Here is a 21,898-nt window from a genome sequence, read left to right on the forward strand (position 1 = left end):
AGATTGGGTTATGCCATACAGTTCCTTTCCATCCCTCCTCTTAGCCCTACCCCATCCCCCTTCGGGGACCCCTCTTACAAGATTCTGCTCCTCAAGCAGGTTCAGTCTCTAGTGATATTGGGGCTGTACAGAAGGTCCCCCTTCAGCATTGGGAATGGGGGGCCTACTCCTGGTATTTCTTAATCCCGAAGCCCAAGGTAGGGATGAGAACTATCCTTGATCTCTGTGATTTCAACAAATGCATCAGATACATCACCGTAGAAACTATCCTCCCCACCTTTAAATCACAACAACTGGTTTGCTGCCCTGGACCTTCAGGATGCTTATTTCTACGTAGCAATCCTTCTGTGTTACAGGCAGTTACTCAGGCTTATCATGGCTGGCCAGCACTAGCAGGACAATTCGCTGCCTTTCAGTCTGTCTTGCACCTCCTGGGTTTTTATCAAGTGTATGATTATGATAACAGCAGGGAATTCATATCTTCCCTCATCTGGATGAGAGAAAAGTCCAGAGAATAAGTCCTCTGTCATGTTCACTTCACACTATGCCTACTTGATCATCTAGGTCTAAACAGTGGGAAGTCAGCATTGGTTCCAACTCAAAGAATTGAGTTCATTGTGACCATGCTAAACTTAAGTTCAAGAGCCTTTCTACTGACCGAGCAATTCCAGGCGATTTGCCACCTATGTCTGGAGCTGCAGTCTTAACCCTAAACCACAGCTGGGTATGCCTGAAGCTGGTAGGCCATATGGCTGCGTGCACACAAGTAGTCCAATATGCCAGGCGAGCCTGCATCTTCTTCAGATGTGGCTGAAGACAGTCTATCGTCTGATTCGTCATCCCTTGGACAGTAGGTCCAACTCCCCCTGCCAGTCCTGGACTCCCTACAGTGACAGACAATTGAGGACAATGTATGTGAGGGCATTCCTTTCAGTCAGTTCCCACCGACCAGGACTATAGTCACCGATGCCTCCTTACTAGGTGGGGGACCGAATCTGGGATCTCTGACAGTTCAAGGCCTGTGGTCAGAACCGGTCTTTGAGCTACTTGCCATCTAGAATACCTGTCAGATCTTTGATCACTGCAGGAATTTAGTTTTCATACTCTTCGACAATACCACTGTAGTGTATTATGTGAACAGACTAGGGGGAGCAGACTCCAATGTGCTGCATCAAGAGGCAATCAGGACTGTCTTCCTTGCTTCAGGGAAAACATTATCTCTTGGCTAATCACTTACTGGGGATTTGGAATCACCTGGAGGTTCACCTCAGCAGAAATTTCTACCTGAATCAATAGTGGTCTCTGAAGCCCTGTGTCCTGCGGACCATTTTCACAGTTTGGGGAATCCTGATGATTGACTTGTTTCCCATGAGAGATGACAGTTTTTTGGCTGATGCTTTTTATTTGAGCTGAGAATCAGCACTACTGTTTGGTTTTCCCTCCCATTCTGATCATCCCACTGGCATTTCTCAAGCTGAACTTGGACCATGTCAAGCTCTTTTTCATTGCCTGAGCCATGATGGAGCAACATTGGTTCTCCAACTCCTCATGTTATTGATTCAGCTCCTATATCCCTTCCTCTTTTATCCCGACTTCCTGACTCACTATCACAGTCAGGTTTTGCATTCAGCTCTCTGTAATCTCACAGTGTAGAAGCTGCATGGTTAGATGAGGAAGAGCTTCTGAACATCGTTTCAATCTGGCAAATCTTGCTTAATAATAGGGTGCTCTCGAACACAGCAGCCTATTCAGCCAAGCGGAAGTGGTTCTCAATATGGTTGTTAGCCCAGGGAGTCCAACCAAAGCTAGCTTGCATCCAGGACATTTTGGACTACCTATTACATCTGTAGGCTTCTGGTCTTGCTCTTAGTTCATTGAAAGTCTACCTGGAGATCATTTTGATGTTTCCTCTGCCCATCCATGGGAAGTCAGTTTTTTCAAACTGCACTACAGTAAGGTTTTTGAAAGGAGTCACTTGTCTCCATCCACCAGTTAGAGATGGTTCTTTTGTGGGACCTTAATATTGTCTTAGCGGCTCTTATAGGACCTCTGTTTGAGCCTCTGACAACTTCTTCTGTCTACCTTCTGTGTCAGAAAACTACCTTCCTTGTGATAATGTTTACAAAGAGAGAGGTTGAGTCACAGGCTTTGATGGCGGAGCCTTCTTGCATGCAATTTTCTATCGACAAAGTAACCCCACAGTGACACCCTGGATGGTTTCCCAGTTTCACTTGAACCAAACTATATTTACCAGTGTTCTTCCCTAAGCAGCATTCAACCCTAGAGGAACACATCTTCACACATTGGATGTCAGGCAATGTTGTTTTTTTATCTGGATAGGAACAAACCTTTCCTCTTCTCATCTCCTTAGTCTGCAAAGACTGATTGACCCTTCATTCAGTCTGCGTATGAAACAAAAACTATCTCTAGAGGGATAATTTCCTCTCATGACAGTATATGAAGTAGCTCAGGCTATGCTTCCTCAATGGCTGCATCTACTTGAAGAAGAAAAGTGTTACTTACCTGTAACTGTTGTTCTTCAAGATGTGATGTAGATGTGTATTCTACAACCCACCCTCAGTCCCCTCCGCATCAGAGTCAGGACTTTGTTTGGTGTGAAGAAACTCGGGGTCAGGGTGGCACTGCCTTTCCATGGCCAGGGGAAGTCTAGGGCTGCAGGGTGTGAATGCCACCCCTACAGGTACTGCTCCGCAAAGTTCTGTGACTCCAGTGTGCTAGGCATGCACGCACCTAAGTAGAATACATGTCTGCATCACATCTTGAAGAACAACCGTTACAGGCAGGTAATTTTTTAACATTAATTATATGGTGTAGCGACTAGCATAGGTGTTTGTAGTGAGGTAATATTTGGATTTTTTGATTATGAAGTGAAATTTTATAATCTCTTACATCTAACTTATTTTTGAGTTGCTATTTTTTTCCGGTAACTTTAGGTGACAAAATTAAAGATGGGCAGTGTAGATTTTTGTGAAGTGATTCATAGATTTTAAGGTGAGAAGGGACTATCTAGTCTGACCTTCTGCAAAACACAGGCCAGAGAATTTCATTCAGTAATTCATGAGTGATGAAGGGTTGTATGGCAATAAGGAATTGGCTATTCATTCATAGAGTTTAAGGCCAGAAGGGACCACTAGATCATCTAGACTGACCTCCTCTCTCTCTCTATATATATATAATCTATCTATCACAGGCCACCAACACCACCCAGCGTCTGAGCACTTAACCCAACAACAAAAATTAGACCAAAGTATTATGACCTATAGAAGACTAGACTATCTTGTGCCACAGGCAGAGAATAGGAGGGAGCAAGGTGCACCAATGTCTGAGGCCCCCGCAAAGGCAGGGAGATGATTAAGTGAACTAACCACAAAATCTGGGCAATAATCATTTCCTGATTATTTTTTTAAAGGTTTAGAAGTTTTGTAAACTGTATAATATTTTTGCAAGGGTACTATATATGGATTCCCATAAAATTCACGTGCAAACTTAACTGTGTTTTAATGGCTGGTTTTGCTCCCCCCCCCCCAGGTGGGGGGAATGGGCTGTACTTCTCATATAAATAATAGTTCATGATGCCACTCATGCCTGTTGCACCAGAATTTTCATGATGCATATGAAATTTCACTAATTCTTGCCAGCAGACATTCTGTAGAAAGGTTTTTGCCTATGGAATTGGGGGGAAGAAAGCTACATTTGTAGAACCCTATTCCAGAAAGAGATCAATAGTTAAGGTGTGGGGGGATGGGGGGGATGGTTGGGTTTTTTCGTTGGTTGGGTCTTTTTTTCTTCATTATTCACTGGTGTTTTGTTTTCCTTTCTTGTGATCTTTTGTCTCACTATAAATGGCAACACTGGGCATAATAACCATGCATTCCCCCCGCATTTTACTATACTTACTTTTCATGTTGTCCCTTATGAATCATACTTCAACACTATTTTTAAATCAGTATGCTTATAGTAGGTGGTGTGGCTGTTTCTTTCCATTTTCCTCCTCTGGCAGTCTTTTGTCTGAAGTTGGTTGAAGAATATAAATTGGCACTGACCTCCTTTCTATCTCTGCAGCCCTTGCTTTTAAATACCCTGTATAGTCCTACTATATGTGTACTGTTGGTAAGCAGATAAAGCAGACTTGCCTGAGAAAGAAAAGATACTCTAAGATGTGAATTAAATAATGGCCATGAGTCAAAGTAATTTTTCTTTTGATAATAGCTGCCTTATTCATGGATGAATGTTTCCAAGGATTACTTTTTCTGTTAAAAAAGAGCAGAATTAGTTAACACGTTTTTCATGTGTGATGTTAAACCTGAATCTCCTGATTTTTAATACAAAACATCTGAGAGAATTTCACTTGAAAGTCTTAAGTAAAATAAACTACATGTTGTTCTAGTGTGCCATTAAGCTTTTGTCTCCATTAAGAAACTTCAATAATCAATACCTCTTTATAAGCATTATTTATAAAATAATTGTTTCCAAGGATTATGATGATATAATTCCCTTTCTGGAACATACTTTTAAATTAGTTTTAGAATTAAAGGGTTCTGGTACTCTCAATTACATTATATCTAGAACAAATTTTCAGAACATAGCTGAGAAAGAAGCTTGCAACTTAAAATGGTATTTTTCCCCCCACAGATGGAAAGGTTGAAGTGACAAAAGAAGGTGTGAAACTGTGTACCATGGGACCTGGCAAAGTATTTGGGGAGCTAGCCATCCTTTACAATTGCACCCGGACAGCAACCGTCAAAAGTAAGACAATTTTAGAATTTAAAAGCTTCAAAATATTTACGCAGCTATTAATGCTTGGCTTGATTACACTTAGGTCAGTTCTCCGTTTCATAGGGGGTTCTTGATTGAAAAACATTATTAAAATATTTCAGATTTATTAATTCAGTTGCCTTTTTCCAAATTGGTTTTGGATATTGTAGCATGGATATGTTGTACTCTGGAATGTGTTTCATTCTTTGCATTTCAGCAGAGTTGACGTTTTCTTTGCTGGAAGGATTTTATAAAAAAGAAAAGCCAAGTTTTTACCTTCTTAAGTTGTGTTGTGTCTGCAATAAATTTTCCCTCACTCAAACTCTTTAAACTCATGAAAACAAGAGAATATTTTCCCATATTAAACAAAAGGAACTTCAGTAACCCAGTTATCACCGAAGTACAATGAACGACCCCTCTTCTGTATGTTGGAAAGACTGGTGGCAGCTAATAGATGCAAACTGTTTTGGCATCATCTACTTTATCATTCCAAACTGTTTCACTTTCTACTTCTGCTAGGAAAGTCAGACAAGGAGCTTCACTGACAGTGATGTCATTTGTTTGGGCTGAACTCCTGATGTAGCTGCTTGTTTTATGTGTTAATTTAAGTCTTTTTTATGGATTTGAAGAAGACAGGAAGAAAATGTCTCACTTGTGCAGGACATTCAGCTCTGACTTTGTTCTAGTAGAAACATCCCACATTTGTGTTGTGACTTATGTTAGCTCATCCAAGAGAGCAGCCTGTGGCTAATTCAGTGCCTTCTCTTGCTACATTCTGAGGGTTAAGTGGGGGCCCCAAGGATCAGAAGTTTGATAGTGAAGATGGCAAAGACTGAGATCATCATACCACATGACCTCAGGTCTTGAAAATGTGGGCCGTTTTCTTTCTAAGGTTGCCATAGGATTTAGTATCTCCGTAGTCTCCCATTGCACTCCAAACCTCCTGTGCACATTCTCAGCCAATACACCACAGTGTGGAGCCAAAGGGAGCTTTGGTATGGGGATGGGTGCAGAATGGTAAGTCCCTGTCTTTATTTTCCCCACTCCATGGTGACGTATTATATGAGGAGGATGCTAGAACTTCAAATATGGTTGCACCAGATAAGAAAATGTCCAGTAGCTTACAGGTTTAGCCTTCAGAAAGAACTCTATAAGAATTGGAGATACATATTTTTTTGGCAGGTCAATTTCAACTCTATGAAATAGCTGGTTAATGCATATTGGAATGCCCCTGATTCTAAAAGTCCTTTTTTTTGCAACACAAGCTGACAAACAGATGGATGGTGCTCATCCCCATGTTAAATACAGTTGCCATATTCCATTGTTCCTCTCTAAACAATGTGTTCTAGGAACATGCTGTGCAAAAATGTGTTGAGAGGTGTGAGGGAAATTTTTACCTCATACATGAGATTTAAAAAAAAAAAACCTGTCATGTAAAATGAGATTACAGGAGGTCATTCAGACTTATGTTCACACATTCAGAACCAGGGATGGTAAAATACACTGACAGCCCTTTCTGATCTTGAAAGACCTTTTCCTTAAGAAAGAAATAGGAAGCATTATTATTAGGCATTCTCTTGCTTTCCCACTGGCATGTTAAAATGGTAGTAATTATGCACCTTCTTCTGTAGGCAGCTGTTGTGAATGTAATCTCATTTAGAATGCTAACAAGTGACTTTAATGCAATTTCTCTCTCTCATTATTGCACTAGTAAGTGAGTGGCAGTCATGACTATAATCAACTCTATATCCTTTCAAGTCTAGTGACGTGAGGTCACCATTTGACTTTTTTGGAGCCATTTTGGCTAGACCTACATGTATATATCCACGCTTTTGAGGTGCATAGAACATTTTAGGAGACATTATTGACTAATAAACTTAAATTATAACAATAGCCGCTGACAATCTTATTAAAACATCTGTGGGTTTTTTATTTTTTCTGTGTCTAAACAATTAGTAAACGTACTTGTTAAAACTCTAGAAAGTCAAGTACTAGTAAGAATGATAAGTCTGAAGGGAATGATTCAGCTGAAACAAGCACCTTGGAGAGTAAGCTGCTAATTCTTTATTTGAGAAAGTAGGTTGACTGAATAACTGTGATAAAAGTAAACATTCATCTGGTTTTACTGATGGTGATTATAAAATATACCAAGGGACATATTTTGTCTTCTATGAAAAAAAGTTAAAAGAAAAACATTCTGTAGTAAACCACTGTCCCCAGGCCTCTCCTCGTCCTCCTATCCAGGACCTCAAACTTAACCATGAACAGATTAAATTTGGCAATCCTAACCATACCAGAAATAACTACTTATAAAGTTTGTAAAAGCAAATTTTAATAAGAGGTACAACACTTTGAACACACTCACACATGAATGTGATGAATGAGCTGTCTTACTGATGAAAGGTGTTCCACAGCTGGTTAAAATAGGGAAATAAACAGATTTAAGTCTCCTGTGATCAGCTGGTGAATGCAATTCTTTTTTTTTCATCACTTCCATTTAAAAGAAACTTGACTTGTGATATTCAAGAAAGAAATTGTGATGAAAATGTTCAAGTCTCTGACAACTAAATCTGGGCATTCCTTCAGCAACAACCGAAAATCTGCTGATCTCCTAGCTAGATAGAAGGTGTTCTCATAGAAGAGGTCTGTCATTTTGTCTTGTCTTGGCCCAGATTAAATTATAAAGCCAGATGAGACTACTATGATCATCTAGTCTGACCTCCTGTATACCACAGGTGATAGGACTTCCTTGAATGAATTCCTGCATGTATTATAGCGTATCTTTTGGGGGGAAAAAACAGCCATTTATATTCTCCATTAGTGGAAATAGCAACAGAGGGTCCTGTGGCACCTTTAAGACTAACAGAAGTATTGGGAGCATAAGCTTTCATGGGTAAGAACCTCACTTCTTCAGATGCAAGACATCTGAAGAAGTGAGGTTCTTACCCACGAAAGCTTATGCTCCCAATACTTCTGTTAGTCTTAAAGGTGCCACAGGACCCTCTGTTGCTTTTTACTGATTCAGACTAACACGGCTACCCCTCTGATACTTGACATTAGTGAAAATGTTTATCACAATGCTTGATAAGCTGTTCCAATGGCTAGCTATCCTCATTGTTAAAATTTTACTCTTTACTTTTAGTCTGAATTAGTCTAGCTTCAATTTTCAGCCACTGGAACTTGCTATACCTTAGTGTGGTGGAATGAAGGGCCCTCTATGCTCAGATTTTTTGTTCCTTATGTAGGTCTGTGATCAAGCCACCCCTTAACCTTTTCTTTGTTTAGATAGACTCAAGCAGCTCAACTTGTTTATCACAATAATGCATATTTTCTATTCCTTTAATCATTCTTGTGGCTCTTCTTTGAAACCTCTCCAATCTATCATCATCCTTCTTGAATTGTGGGCATCAGAACTGGACACAGTATTCCATTAGAGGTCATGCCAGTGCCAAATACAGAAGTAATATAACCTCCGTCTCAAGATTCTTCTATTTATACATCCAAGGATTGCATTAGCTCTTTTGGCTATGGATTTACACTGTGAGTTCATGTTCAACTGATTATCCACCATGAGCCCCAAGTCCTTTTCAGAGCCACTGTTTTCTGTGACAGAGTTCCACCATCCTGCAAACCTACATTTTGTTTTGAGATGTATGACTTTATTTAACGATATAAAAACACACATTGTTCGCTTGCATCCAGGTTACTGAGCAACCTAGAAAGCCCTATATCAGAGACCTGTCCTCTTTATTATTTACTATTCCCCCAATCTTTGTGCCATCTGCAAAATTTATCATTAATGGTTTTGTTTTCTTCTAGTTCATTAATAAAAATATTAAATAACATAAGGCTAAGAACCAGTCCCTGTATGACACCACTAGAAACACCTAATCAATGCTGCTAAGTAAACATCAGCTTGAATGAAGATGTGATTCACTGGGAAAATAGTCCTAAGCAGGATGCTGATGAGATTTCCTGATCATTCCTGACTGGTTATTCAGTTCCCTCATGAAGTCTGAAGTCATGAAGCTGTGCTCAGTATTACCAATTTCCAAGCTGTCTGATGAATGCTTCTAACCCATCATGCATGAACCGATCATTCATATTCTGCCCCAAGAGAACAGCTCAGCTCGTTAGATGTCATCAAGGTAAGCTAAGCATGCCACCCAGGATAAATTATCGAAGGTTTTAGAAAGGGGTGATAGCTGATCATTCAGAGAAACCAGCATGTGTACTCTGAATTGAGAGTGCCAGACTGGTACTTCATCTAGTAAGTGCCACCTCACATCAGCATGACAGGAGTTGCAGCTGCAGGAAACTCATGCCATTGCAGAGCAATTTAAACAGTCCAGAATTCATTGGATGACCTTTATTAAAGCTCACGACTAGCACGCATTTTTAAACACTTTCTTAGAAGCATGAGCCTGATGGTCTATGGAACAGTAAAACTATGAGACATAGGTACAATGTTTGGGATCTGTGTAATAAGAAGTTTGTGCTTAGTCGTTGCCAAATTAGATGTTAGACAAATTAGACCGTTTTATTGGGGAAAAAATCATTTGTTTTCACAACCTACAGTGCAAAATTTAAGTTAGAAATTAGGTGAGGAGGCAATGATACCATAAACTCTTCCTAAAGAGAAGGAAATGATGATGCCAAAAAATTTAAAATAGGAGTGTAAACTTAAGCTCCTATATCCATACGTAAGTGCCTAAATTAGTGGCCAGATTGAAGTGTTGACACCCAACAGCTCCTATTGACCTCAGTGGGTGCTGCTGAGTGCTTGGCATTTTTGAAAATCTGGCCATTTATTTAGATACCTAAATATGATTTTGGAAGCCTAATTTTAGGCTCGTAACTTTGAAGTTTTTCTTTTGGTTTCCAAATACTAGAGCAAAAAGAGGATGTGGAGAGTCTGCTTTATATGTCTCCAGGTGTGTCGTTATCATGTTTTTTCTCAAGTACTGCACTAGCCCATGATTTCACTTTCACCACAAATACCTCTAAAGCAAAACTGATTACTGTTCTTGTATGTGTTTCACTCCAAGTTCTTTGAAGGCCAAAATACAAAACTTGAAGCTGCAGACAGCTGAAAGTAGAAACATAGCAGAAAGGACTGAACTTCAACAGTGTTTACCTTCTCCCCTTGTTCCCTGAAATCATGAGAACTCATGTTGAATTTACCAACCTGATCCTAGTAGTATGCCAGAATAAAGAGAAAACAGCCCCGGTCTTTAGTTTCTGCAGATATGCTCTACAGATAAATTATTGTCAGCTCTATATTTGGTAGTCACTTTAATCCTCTGCATGGAGCAACATTTTCCACAGATAGACATCTGATCACCTATATATCCCAAATTATTACTGCATCATCTATACAGGAAACTACTTTATCTTCTTAAAATGGTAACAGTTAAAACTGTAGTTTCAGGACACTGAGAGACTACGTTGTTTGCAGGTATAGTTCTAAAAAGAGCATTTTAGTATTCTATTAGTATTCTAAATAGCAAATGTGGATTTTTTTGTTTTATTTGTAGCTACAATACTTATGCCAAATAAATGTATTCTAAGGAGCAAGATAGCAATAGGATTCTTAATCTTTCAATCCAGAATTGCTGGCTCAAATTTGATAGATGGAGATAGTGACTAAGAGGTCTTGTCCCGTAGAGACTGTTCAAAATGAACTGGTGGACAGGTGTCTGCACCACAAAAACACCATTGCAACTGACACTAATCAGTAATCTTGCTGGCAGATCCAACAGAGGATGAAGACTGGGTATGTTATTGGTAGGTATGAATAATCCTACTAATCTCCAAAAGTAGCTTGCCAAATCAGGAGAAAGCAAATTGGTGCCGTAGCTTGCGCTATCCATGCTGTACTTGCTTCATGACTTTGGATTTCTGACTGGACCAGAGACTATTACAATGCTGTTTTCTTTACCTCCTTTTAAAGCCCTACTTCCTCCAAGCTATTTCTGCCTACTCCTGAACAGTAGGTAGTGGCTTCCCTTTGCACCTAACCTTATAAGCTAAATTGTTGTATGAGGCAAAGAACTACTAAGTGCTTGTACATTTAAGCATCTCTGAACACTGTTCATCAGCTAAGTTTTGGAACAAAGCCAGAAGTCAAAATTCAGTTGTTGTTTAAAGAGGTATTCCATTGCTCTTCCAATACCAGTAACATATGCAGCTATTAGCAGAAGCAGGCCTGGATTAAAGAATTTTGGGGTCTAGTGCATTATGGAAATGACCCTCCCCATGCACCAACCCTGCACCAGCACCCACTTATCCTAACAGCCCACATGCACATCCCATCTGCCCTGACATACACCCTGCTCACCATCCCCTCACCCTACAGCCCTCCAACACTCCCCATTCACCCCATAGGCCATGAACAACTCATTCTCAGCCCCCACCAACTCATCCACACTTATCTGCACCTACTTTGCTCAGAGTTCCACTCCTGCCCCAGGCTAGGGTGGCTCCACTTGCTCCCAGCACCAATCCTGCACTCGCATGGCCCTAAGCTACTCAGGTTTGGCATGACTGCCCCCATCATGTGGAGGAGTGGCTGGCCTGAACTTGAGTGAGCAGTGTTGCAAACCAACACAGTGGTTTGGCCTGGCTGCTCCTCCCTCCAACCCCCCCTCGTCCCCCTCGAGTCACCAGGGCCTCCTGAGATAGGGACAGTGTGTAAGAACACCAAGTGCACATCGGTTAATCTGGGCCTGAGCAGAAGAATGTGGTTTGAATGAAAGGGATTCTGGGAAAGTCATGTGGAAAGACTCCTGGTATAGACACATCTTGGCTACACATTCAGCCCAGTCGCTCCGAACTCAGTCACATGCTGAGCTACATAATACAAAGCCACCCAGAAAACCAGTTGGAAGGACAACAAAGAACAATCCACTCCCCTATTACAGAGTCATGAACCTTGGAAGGTAGTGTCCTTGAGAGGGATGGACTGTATGTAAGAAAGACACTGACTTCCCCCTTTGTCAATTCAACAGAGTAGACTTTTTTATTAAGTTATTTGGATCATGGCCTATAAGACCTACAAACAAATATGCTGGAATATGTGACATTTTGCTAATGCAAAATTTAACAGCAACAAATATTTTTTGAAAGTGAAAAATTAAAATCTACTTGCTGAATGAGATCTCAGTTCAAAAAGTGGGGAAACCTAAACATCTTAGAAAAATACTATTAGGTTGGGATAAAAGGAAAAGCCAGAGTAGGTATTTTACTTCTAATTCAGCATACTAATTCACAGATTATACAAGCATAATATTTTATGATATAGATGCTTCTAAATAAGAAACTGAAACAGCATGCATTCCAGGTGACTGACCGAGAAAACAATTAATTATAAATGCAGTTATCTCTAAGTGTAATGAGGAAGAGTGATCCTGCACTGTCATACTTCTTCCACCACCCTGGAGAAAAAATGAGGTTAATAGATAAAACCCTGCTAATTAGGAACTTTTTCTGCATCCTGATAGGGAACTAAGTAAAGGAAAACTTTGTTCTGCTTATTCCTCTGTAAACAGAGCCTTATTTGCCACTGGAAGAATCAAATCAGAAAGAAGGAAGCAGGAAGAGAGAGCGAGAGATAGACAGAGATCGATAATATAAAAATTGAAATTGACTGTATTTATGAGGAAACATTAACAATGAGGCAGTAGGTAGTGAGTCGAAGTGAAAAAGTCAACTTGTATGTACAATTAAGCTTTTTTAAAAAATTAATATTTGATAAAGGAATAGACTTGTTTAGCAAATGAAAATTTGTTTCACATTAACAATGTGCAATGGCTGTTATGACTCTTAAAGACTAATCCCAATAGCGCTAAAACTCAAGTAAATTCTGAGAACAAAATAGTGTTAAGAATGGAATAGATTATCAATGCACAAAAGAAAGATGTTGTGTGTATTTAAGAGATGTCCTCTGTGTCCAAATTACACTTTTCGCAGTAGGCATAATTCTAAAAACAAAACAAAACAAAACAAAACAAATTCCCTTGCCCCTTCATGAACCCAAAACATGCTGAATTCAGTGGGGCTATGCTTAGCCTGAACTGAGATCCATATGTTTAAGAACTTTAAATTACGGATAAAATAGAGAAGCACAAACTAAAGACATTAAATGATAAGTTATGCAAGTCTCTTTGTTAGAACTAAAAATGCCTCTCCACAAACAGAAGAATAATAGTTGCTCCAGTTTTTATGCCTATCAGCAAAACTAGTTGTACAAAAATCACCTCTACATTGCAGAGCAAGGGGAGCAATTTTCCTGTTTTGCTGTAAGCTTGGATAAGTTGGAGTTTTCTTGAACTACTGTTTATTGAGCCCTCTGGATATCCATCTCCAGCATAATAGCCAGTTACATTTACAGAGAAAGGCATTATATTGACAAAGAGTTTGGTACCAGTGATAATTTGCTGAGAAAACTAAGATAACAGACTTCCAGTTGTCTATGAAAACAAATACAGCTACTCAGGGTAAGAACCATTTGAAAGCCTTAGTGATGGAAAGTTGTCTTTTACTGTGTGTGTTATATAAACTTACTGTGGAAAGTTTATTCAGAGCTCATTGAAACAATCAAATTGCTGTAAGAAAAATAGCAATGCATTCTAGGTACATCTCTACCTCACTATAACACTGTCCTCAGGAGCCAAAAAATCTTACCGCGTTATAGGTGAAACCGCGTTATATCGAACTTGCTTTGATCCACCGGAGTGCACAAACCCCCCCCCCCCCCCGTGTTATATACCGTGTTATATCCGAATTCGTGTTATATCGGGTCGCGTTATATCGGGGTAGAGGTGTATTCAGATACTTGGTTAAAGCCTATTAAGTATTACTTACATTTGTCAAAGAATAAAACATTGCAAAGCCTGCAATCAAGATCAGGCCTCAATACATTTTGCATTATAAAAGGACAAGTGGCCCTCTACATGCTTCATGATGGGTAAGTGAGAATACAGTACTTAGTTTATAGGTAAATTTTAAAAAATCACTTTAATAAGTGGAACTAATTAGCAAGGTTGAAGCATTTTGGAATATTGGAGTGAATAAACTTGCCCTTGTGCTGTTGATGTGCAGAAACAGTTGTGGGGGCAAGTAATAACTTCAGTCTCCAGGGCTGACAGGCCATGAGTGTTGCACACACATACATAAAACTGTTCTAGAGGTTTTCATTTTTCTCTCTTACATAAATGTGACAACATTTTAAGTTCTACAATAGTTTAATATGTCTCTGCTAATACAACATTAACTTAAAGTTGCTGAAACCAATCAAGAATATAAGCACTAGCCTAATCTTTTTTTTTATTATTATTATTATTATTATTATTATTTATTTGGAAATGGAGATAAAGACACAGAACTGAGTGACTGTGAAAATAGTTGGATTTGGTTCCGATTGTGATTAAGCCTCTCAGAAATGTTGGCCTTTGTTTAAACTTGTATCCTTTCAACGTGGTTAGAACATTTTATAAGCATGATGTCAATTTGTAGCCTTGGATTTCAGCACTCAAATCAGTGAATAGAGTATCAGGGCAATGCATCATGACATGATCTCAGTACAACTCTAGCATTTCCAAACTTTTACTGCAGATGGCTGCATTCCTAAACACACTGTACAGTTCTTGTTCATCTCAAGTTTTCTTTATTTTCACCATAGTTTTCAAACTTTTAAACTGGAACTTGTCTCCAGCTAGTGGACTGAATCAGAATTAACCGCTGCAAATACAGAGATAAATAACAGCGAGGGAAAAGAAATGTCAGTGTATAAAAAGGGGGGAAAGAGATGTTCTCAAATTATGAGCAACTCAGCAACTGCAGTATCTCACCTACATGGTTCCATATGGAATTCAAAACAGACCGGTCACTGGGTCTGTTCCCCCTTCCCTCCTCTTCTAATCCCTCTGCTGTGGTGTGGCTGCAGCTGAGGGGTTAGAAGATATGGGAAGGGGGAGGAATTCCCAAACCCAGCATGAGATGGACAAAGTGGGGCTCTGGAAACCCCGGGTTTGGGGGCTGCGGAGCCCTGGAATCTGCATGGACAAGGGGCAGGGCTCGGTACCAGTGATAGCAGGTCACAGCGTGGTCTGTCTCCCCACCAGGAGATGCCACTCTCTTGGGGAGTAGCTTGGGTATTCAAGAGGAAAACTGTCCTACTGCTGAACTAACTATATTAGACGTTGTGGTGCGTGGAGGGGAGTGCATCCAAGAATTGATTCAAGTTGTGCCTGCTGTTGCTTCAGAGGTTGTATCAGCAGCATTACAAGGTTTGTGGGTTGCACAGAGTCCAGAGGTGAATGAGCTACCATCAGGACAGGGGAGGAACATTGTGAGAGGCACAGCTGACGGGTGCCTGTGATCAAACTGGGGGTGGTTGCAGGACAGCAGGGTTCAAGCAGGAGAGGTGGATTGTGCATGGCGGGGGGAAGAATGGATCTGCATCCAAGGGATAATTATGGGGCAGGGGAGGCATGTGATTGTGAAAGTTATGGTAACTCCAGTGTGGCAACTTGTGATGGTATGGGGGACTGGGGTGGAGCTCAGGACCCTTACTCACTGCTCTAAATGGGAGAGGGAATAATAGCCATTTATCCCCTCCTTGCAGGTCAGGGGACAATGAAACAAGCAGGGTAACAGACCCAGCCATTAGGCTAATGGAGGGAACTGGTGTCCTACGTGGGTCTGTAATGACTAGGGTAGGAACATCCTCTACAGAGGCAACTGGCATTACACAGCTGCTGCAGGCTAACATCCAGTTGTTGAAGAAGCTCCATTGATAAGGAATCAGGAGGAGGTAGTCAGAGACAACCAGAATGGGCCAGAGTTTGGGACCAGGCTATTGTCAGGTTGGGCAGACCCCTCACCATGGGGTAGGTGTCCCTATGGTGCAGAAGATGGCTGAGCAACATACAAATCACACCTTGATAGGGAATGTGAATTTGTGAAATAAAATCACTGCCCCATAGGTAGCTGGAGGCAGCAAGGCACAGACAGCTCCGTGGTAGTTTGTAAGGAGTTTTATGCTGAGGTGTCTGACCCAATGGGAGTTCACCTTTATGATGCTACTAAAGATAAGATTTTTATCACTGTTACACAGGGAGGTACTGATGGAGAGTGAGCCAGGTAATGAATTACCCAAGCGGCCCAGGGTGACTAGCACTTGGGAAAATTGGGAAACTGCCTTTTTAATCTATGCAGGTGTTAGTGCAGAGGCATACTCAGACAGAAGCCCAGCAATAATCAAGCAGTGATATGATACATTTAGGGGCGTAGCTTGGTTTAATTATGATGAACAGTTTAGGTTGCGGGCTGCAATGCAAACTGGATTTGGTGGGACATATCGTATCCTACACTGTGGTTAGAGTGGATGACACCATGAGGGCACGATGGTCACACTAGCAGTGGCCTGTTCATTCCACAGGAAGCCAGCAGATGCCCGAGGCACATAATGACAGTTGGTGGGCATTTGACAAAGGCACATGTTTTCAGAGCATCTGCAAATTTAGACATTTAGACAAATGTGCCTTGGGGGCAAAACAGCTTGACATTGCTATAGGAGTCGAGGGGGGGCACAGTATGGTAACAGACTGGGGGAGAAGTTGGGTGCTCCCCACAGGTCCCTGAGTACAGGGTTGAGGAGAGGGCGAGCTGAAAGTGGGGCACTAGACAAAAGCTCTATCTCTGATTAAACTGGAAGTGTTAAGGGTTCTCCCTTAGGATTATCCTAATAAAATAGACGGGGCATATTTATGGGCCAGATTTACTTCAGGGTTTAGGATCCCCTGAATGGGGGAAAAGAAGCCATGTAATGTCCAAAAATAAGTTCTCAGTGGGATTAGGTCATATTGTAATGAAAAAGATTGCACAAGAATTAAAGGCTAATAGAGTGGGAAGGCCATTCTGTCATTTACCTATAAAGAAATTGTGGGCTTTTCCCCTAGGCTTGGTCCCTAAGAAAGCCCTAGGCAAATATCGCTTGATGCATCACCTCCATACCCACAGGGCAGCTCAGTTAACAATGGAATAGACCCCGGCCGAATGTTCCATTTGCTATTCCTCCACTGATGAGGCTGTGTGCAAGGTTAGGTCTTGTGCTGAGGGGCACTGATGGTGTAGTGTGATATCAAGTCTGCTTTTCAATTGCTTCTGGTGGATCTTTCCGAGTTTCACCTTTATGAGTATGTTTTCCAAAGGATTGTATTATTTGGAAAAAATCTAAGCCCATGAAATGTTCACTATTGTATCTGGCATTTGAAAAATTGAGAACAATGCTCCACTGTGCAGCGGTGCGGGGATCTGGTTTGCAGCAGGAAGTGCTCTACATAGATGACTTTTTGTTTATTCAGACAAGTGTGCTAACCTGACTGATACCTTCCAGGCTCTGTCTGATAAATTGGGGGTATCTCTTGTGAAGTTTAAAATAACGGGATCCTCCACTAAGCTGACCTACCTGGGGATTGATCTGGATGCACCGGCGAGTATGTTTTGACTCCCTCAGGATAAGCTTTGGGGAGCTACTGAGCTTGATTAACAGGTGAAGAACGATCAAGAAAGTTAAACTCCACGAGCTGCAATCTACAATAGGGCATCTTAACTTTGCTTGTCAGGTGGTGGCCCCGGGACTTGCATTCTGCACCTGGCTTTTAGTGGCCACCACAGGAATATTTTGGCCCCATGATTTTATAAGAGTTACTAAAGAGATGAAGGTGGATTTGGGATGTGGAAATAGTTTCTGGGCCATTTAAATGGAGTGTCATTGTGAAGGGAGGAATGGATGCTTCAGGTGGATCTTTGAATCTGCCTTGATGCTTCAAGTGGAGTGGGTTTGGGGGTATTTTACCAAGGCAGGTGGCGTGCTCAGAAATGGCCCTCCACCGGCATACAGAAAGGGAAAGTGAAGAATACAACATTCCTGGAATATTTTCCCATTCTAGGTGTCAGTGATGATTTGGGGAACACAGTTTTCTAACAAAAGAATGTGTTTCTGGCAGGGCTTTGGAGCAGAGCCCGGAGCTGGAGCACGGAGCAGCTCCAGAGCAGTGGAGCTGCAGGTTTTTGCCTGGAGCTGGAGCGGAGCCGGAGCACAGCTCCAAAGCCCTGGTTTCTGGTGTGACAACATGGCAGTGGTACATGTTATTAGTTGCCAGTCCTCCAGACTACTCAGGGTTTTGAAGTTGGTGCGGGGATTTGTAATACAAATGTTTATTTTGCAAAAACGTGCCCATGATAATGGCATAGCTGATGCTTTGTCTTGTTTTCAGATGGACAGATTTCAGGAGCTGGCACCAGGAGCCAGCAAATCTGGAATGTTGGCAAATGATGGCTTTCAGTGTAGTGCAGCAGTCAGTGGCTCCCATGGACATTTAGGAACTATGAGAGAAGTTTTAATGGTTTTGTGCAATTTCAGGAGAGGGCCATGATGTGGCTAATCCTGGAAGAACAGGTGCGTCAGTACATGGTGTCACTGGCAACCACTGGGCTGGCATCAGTGACCATTTCCACTCACCTATTGGGTCTTACATAGGGAACATAAGAATAGCCATACTCAGTCAGACCAAAGGCCCATCTAGCTCAGTTTTCTGTCTTCCAATAGTGGCCAGTGTCAGATGCTTCAGAGGGAAAGAACACAAGAGGGCAATTACTGGGTGATTCATTCCCTGTCGCCCAGTCCCAGCATCTGGTAGTGAAAGGCTTAGGGACATTCAGAACATGGGGTTGCATCCATGACTATCTTAGCTAATAGCTATTGATGGACTTACCCTCCATGAACTTACCTAATTCTCTTTTTAACCCATTTATGCTTTTGGCCTTCACAACATCCCTTGGCAATGAGTTCTATAGGTTGAATGTGTGTTGTGTGATAAAGTACATTCCTATGTTTGTTTTAAACATAGCTGCCTATTAATTTCATTGGGTGACCCCCTGGTTCTTGTGTAATGTGAGCGGTAAATAACACTTTTTCTCCACACAATGATTTTATAGACCTCTATCGTAGACCTTATAGACTTTAGTTGTTGTCATGCTGTTTGGAGTGGCTCATCACCAGAAGTGCCAATCTTAGGGCAGACTGTCAAGAAGCAGGGCAACCCCTCCCCTCCTCCCAACTGGTTGTATCTTCTATAATTAGATTTCACCAACCCAGTAACAAGTGTGAACTCCTAAAACCCTATAAAAATCTTACATGAAGTCACAGATAGACTGGAATGCCCAAGGGGACTATCTTGCCTCCAGGCAAGCTTGACTTTGAGAGAGATGGTCAGTTTACACCAAAAATCACAACAATGTTCTGGGTTACTCTCAGTCCTAAAGGACCAGTCACTTAGCCCAAGTCTATTGGACTCCGATCGTAAACAGAAGACAGTGCCTGTAGCCAATCCTGTAATAAACTAACTAAAAATATATTAACTAGGAAAAAGAAATAATAGATTTATTTACGAGGTTAAAGCAGGTAAGCATACACATAAATGACTTGGGTTCAAAAGGTAATAGCAACTTTTCATAAGCAGACTCTGTATATTTGTTAGGCGTAACCCAGGCAAAACAGCTGGGGACTCCTTGCATATGCTTAGGCCAGCTTACGCCAACCTAATTATGTCAGTGTACACACTTCTATGGCCTTTCTCAGGCTGATGAAAATGCCCTACTACACCAACATAATAACGCCACCTGTACGAGAGGCATAGGGCTTATGTCACTGTAGTTAGGGCTACGCAGTGTCATTGTGTAGACATTGGAGGTTATTTACATTGGCTGCTGTCTGTCATTCTTGTCAATTTCGCTGATCCATGCTGGAACTATGAAATTAACATGAAAGCTGCTCATAGCTTGGGCTGTCACCATGGGGCGGGTGGGGAGCGGTCCAGCTAGAGCCTGGCTGCCCCGCCCCCCGGTTCCCTGCTTCCATCCGGGCTGCAGCCTGGGCTCCCTGCTTGAAGCCAGGCTGCCCTGGGGTCTGGGCTCTCTGCTCCCAGACAGGCTGCCCAGTGCCCGGGCTCCCTGCTCGCAGGCAGGTTGCCCCTCGGCCTCCCAGCCATGCTGCTGCACGGGCTCCCCACTCTGAGCCGGACTGTGCCTGCCCCCCTCCCAGCTCACTTCTGGGAGCCCAGCAGCTTCCCAGGAGAGCCGAGAGCCCAGGCGGCTGCCCTGTTTGATGATTTATAGTTTTAGAACAAACATTTTACAGTTATAGAACAAACACTTAAGTATTACCTTATAGAATGGGATATAGAGGTTATAAAGTGAGATTAATGCATGCAGCAATTTACAAGCAATTCAAGTCTAAACACTGTACACATAGATATAAGTCCAATAACTGTCTTCACAGTACTACACCCAGCTAAGACAGGTTGGTTTCAAGATCTTCATTTGTCAGTTTTCAGTGAGGCCTAAGGGTCTTGGCATGAGCTGGCACCTGGTCTGCCAGTGAGTGTCTCAGTCATCTCTTTTCCAGGCTGAACTGTCCCAAGTCTTTTTAATCTCTCCTCATATGGAAGCTGTTTCATGCCACTAATCATTTTTGTTGCCCTTCACTGTACTTTTTTCCAATTCTAAGGTATCTTTTTTGAGATGGGGTAAGTAGAACTGAACTCAGTATTTAAGGTGTGGGTGTAACATGGATTTACATAGTGGTGTTATGATGTATATTTTCTTCTTATCTATCCCTTTCCTAATGGTTTTTTGACTGCTGCTATACATTAAGAGGATGTTTTCAGAGAACTATCCACAATGACTCCAAGATCCCTTTCTTGAGCGGTAACAGGGAATTTAAACCCCATCATTGTGTATGGACAGTGGGAACATTTTTTCCCCAATGTGCATTACTTTGCACTTATCAATGTTGAATTTCATCTGGTATTTTTGTTGCCACAGTTTTGTGAGTATAACTCTTCAGAGTGTGCTTTGGATTTACCTATCTTGAGTAATTTAGAATTGTCTGCAAACTGCCACCTCACTGTTTACCCCTTTTTTCAGGAATCCCACTATTTAACTCTCTGCTGTGACTGACAATTTATTCCTATCTTTTTGTTTCCTGACTTTTAACCAGTTACTGATCCACGAGAGGACCTTCCCTCTTATCCCATGACTGCTCACTTTGCTTAGGAGCCTTTGGCGAGGGATCTTGTCGAAGGATCTCTGAAAGTCGAAGTACATTATATCCACTGAATCAACCTGTCCCACATATTTGTTGACCCCCCTCAAAAAATTCTAATAGATTGGTGAGGCGTGATTTCTCATTACAAAAGCCTTGTTGATTCTTCTCCAACAAATCATGTTCATATGTCTGATAATTCTGTTCTTCACTATAGTTTCAACCAATTTGCCTGGCATAAAAGTTAGTCTTACCAGCCTGTATATGCTTGCATTACCTCTGGAGCCTTTTTAAAAAATCGGTGTTACGTTAGCCATCCTCCAGTCTTCTGGTACAGTTTAAGTGATAGGTTACATACAATCATTAGTTGTTCTGCAATTTCATATTTAACTTCCTTCAGAGCTCTTGGTTGAGTTTCTCTGTAGGCTGAATGGTTAACTATATCTTTTTGGCAGGTTTTTAGTTTGATGGTTTTAAATAGGGTTGTTGCAAAGCACTGGTTCTAGAAACAATCCATGTCATTCTATCACTATTAGTATGTTTAGGGATTTGGTGTGAATGCTCAATCCCATATGTCATTGTGGACATGAGGCCGTCCTGTTCAGCATTTCTGGTAGCATTTTGGGGGACTTTTAGGATCAACAAACTAGTGCCTGGGTCATGGAGGAATGCTTTGGAACTGAGCAATTTACATTGGGAGGGTCTATCAGTAATCTTAACCTTGAGGATTTCAAGGACAGATCAGAGAGACCGGAGTCACTCAATTATGCTACAGGCAGGCAACGAGGTGAGGATCTGCCCTTTGGGGGCCATGAGGGCATATATGGTGATAAGACCAGTTCAGGGTGGGCCCCTCTATAGTCAGTGACAGGAGCCCCTCCCCCCCCACAACATGCCAGCTTTTTACAGTTTTCAGATGGGGCTGATGAGGTTGGGACTTCCACCATGTGCATTTGCTTCCCACTCATTCTGGATCAGGGCAGTGATAATAGCAGCACAACTGCAGCTGTG

At 41.6% G+C, this 21,898-nt stretch overlaps 1 protein-coding gene across 2 annotated transcripts in view; it reads left to right on the top strand.

Annotated features, from left to right (window-relative positions):
* Nucleotides 1-21,898, top strand: part of PRKG1 (protein kinase cGMP-dependent 1) — a 944,545-nt gene that overhangs the window by 372,550 nt on the left and 550,097 nt on the right. For both annotated transcript variants that reach the window (XM_065407822.1, XM_065407820.1), the window contains exon 3: nucleotides 4,654-4,767. In XM_065407822.1, coding sequence (XP_065263894.1) covers nucleotides 4,654-4,767 — 114 coding nt within the window. The remainder of the gene's footprint in view (nucleotides 1-4,653; nucleotides 4,768-21,898) is intronic.

The sequence above is a fragment of the Emys orbicularis genome, chromosome 7 (assembly GCF_028017835.1).
Source record: "Emys orbicularis isolate rEmyOrb1 chromosome 7, rEmyOrb1.hap1, whole genome shotgun sequence".
Taxonomy (NCBI): Eukaryota; Metazoa; Chordata; order Testudines; family Emydidae; genus Emys; species Emys orbicularis.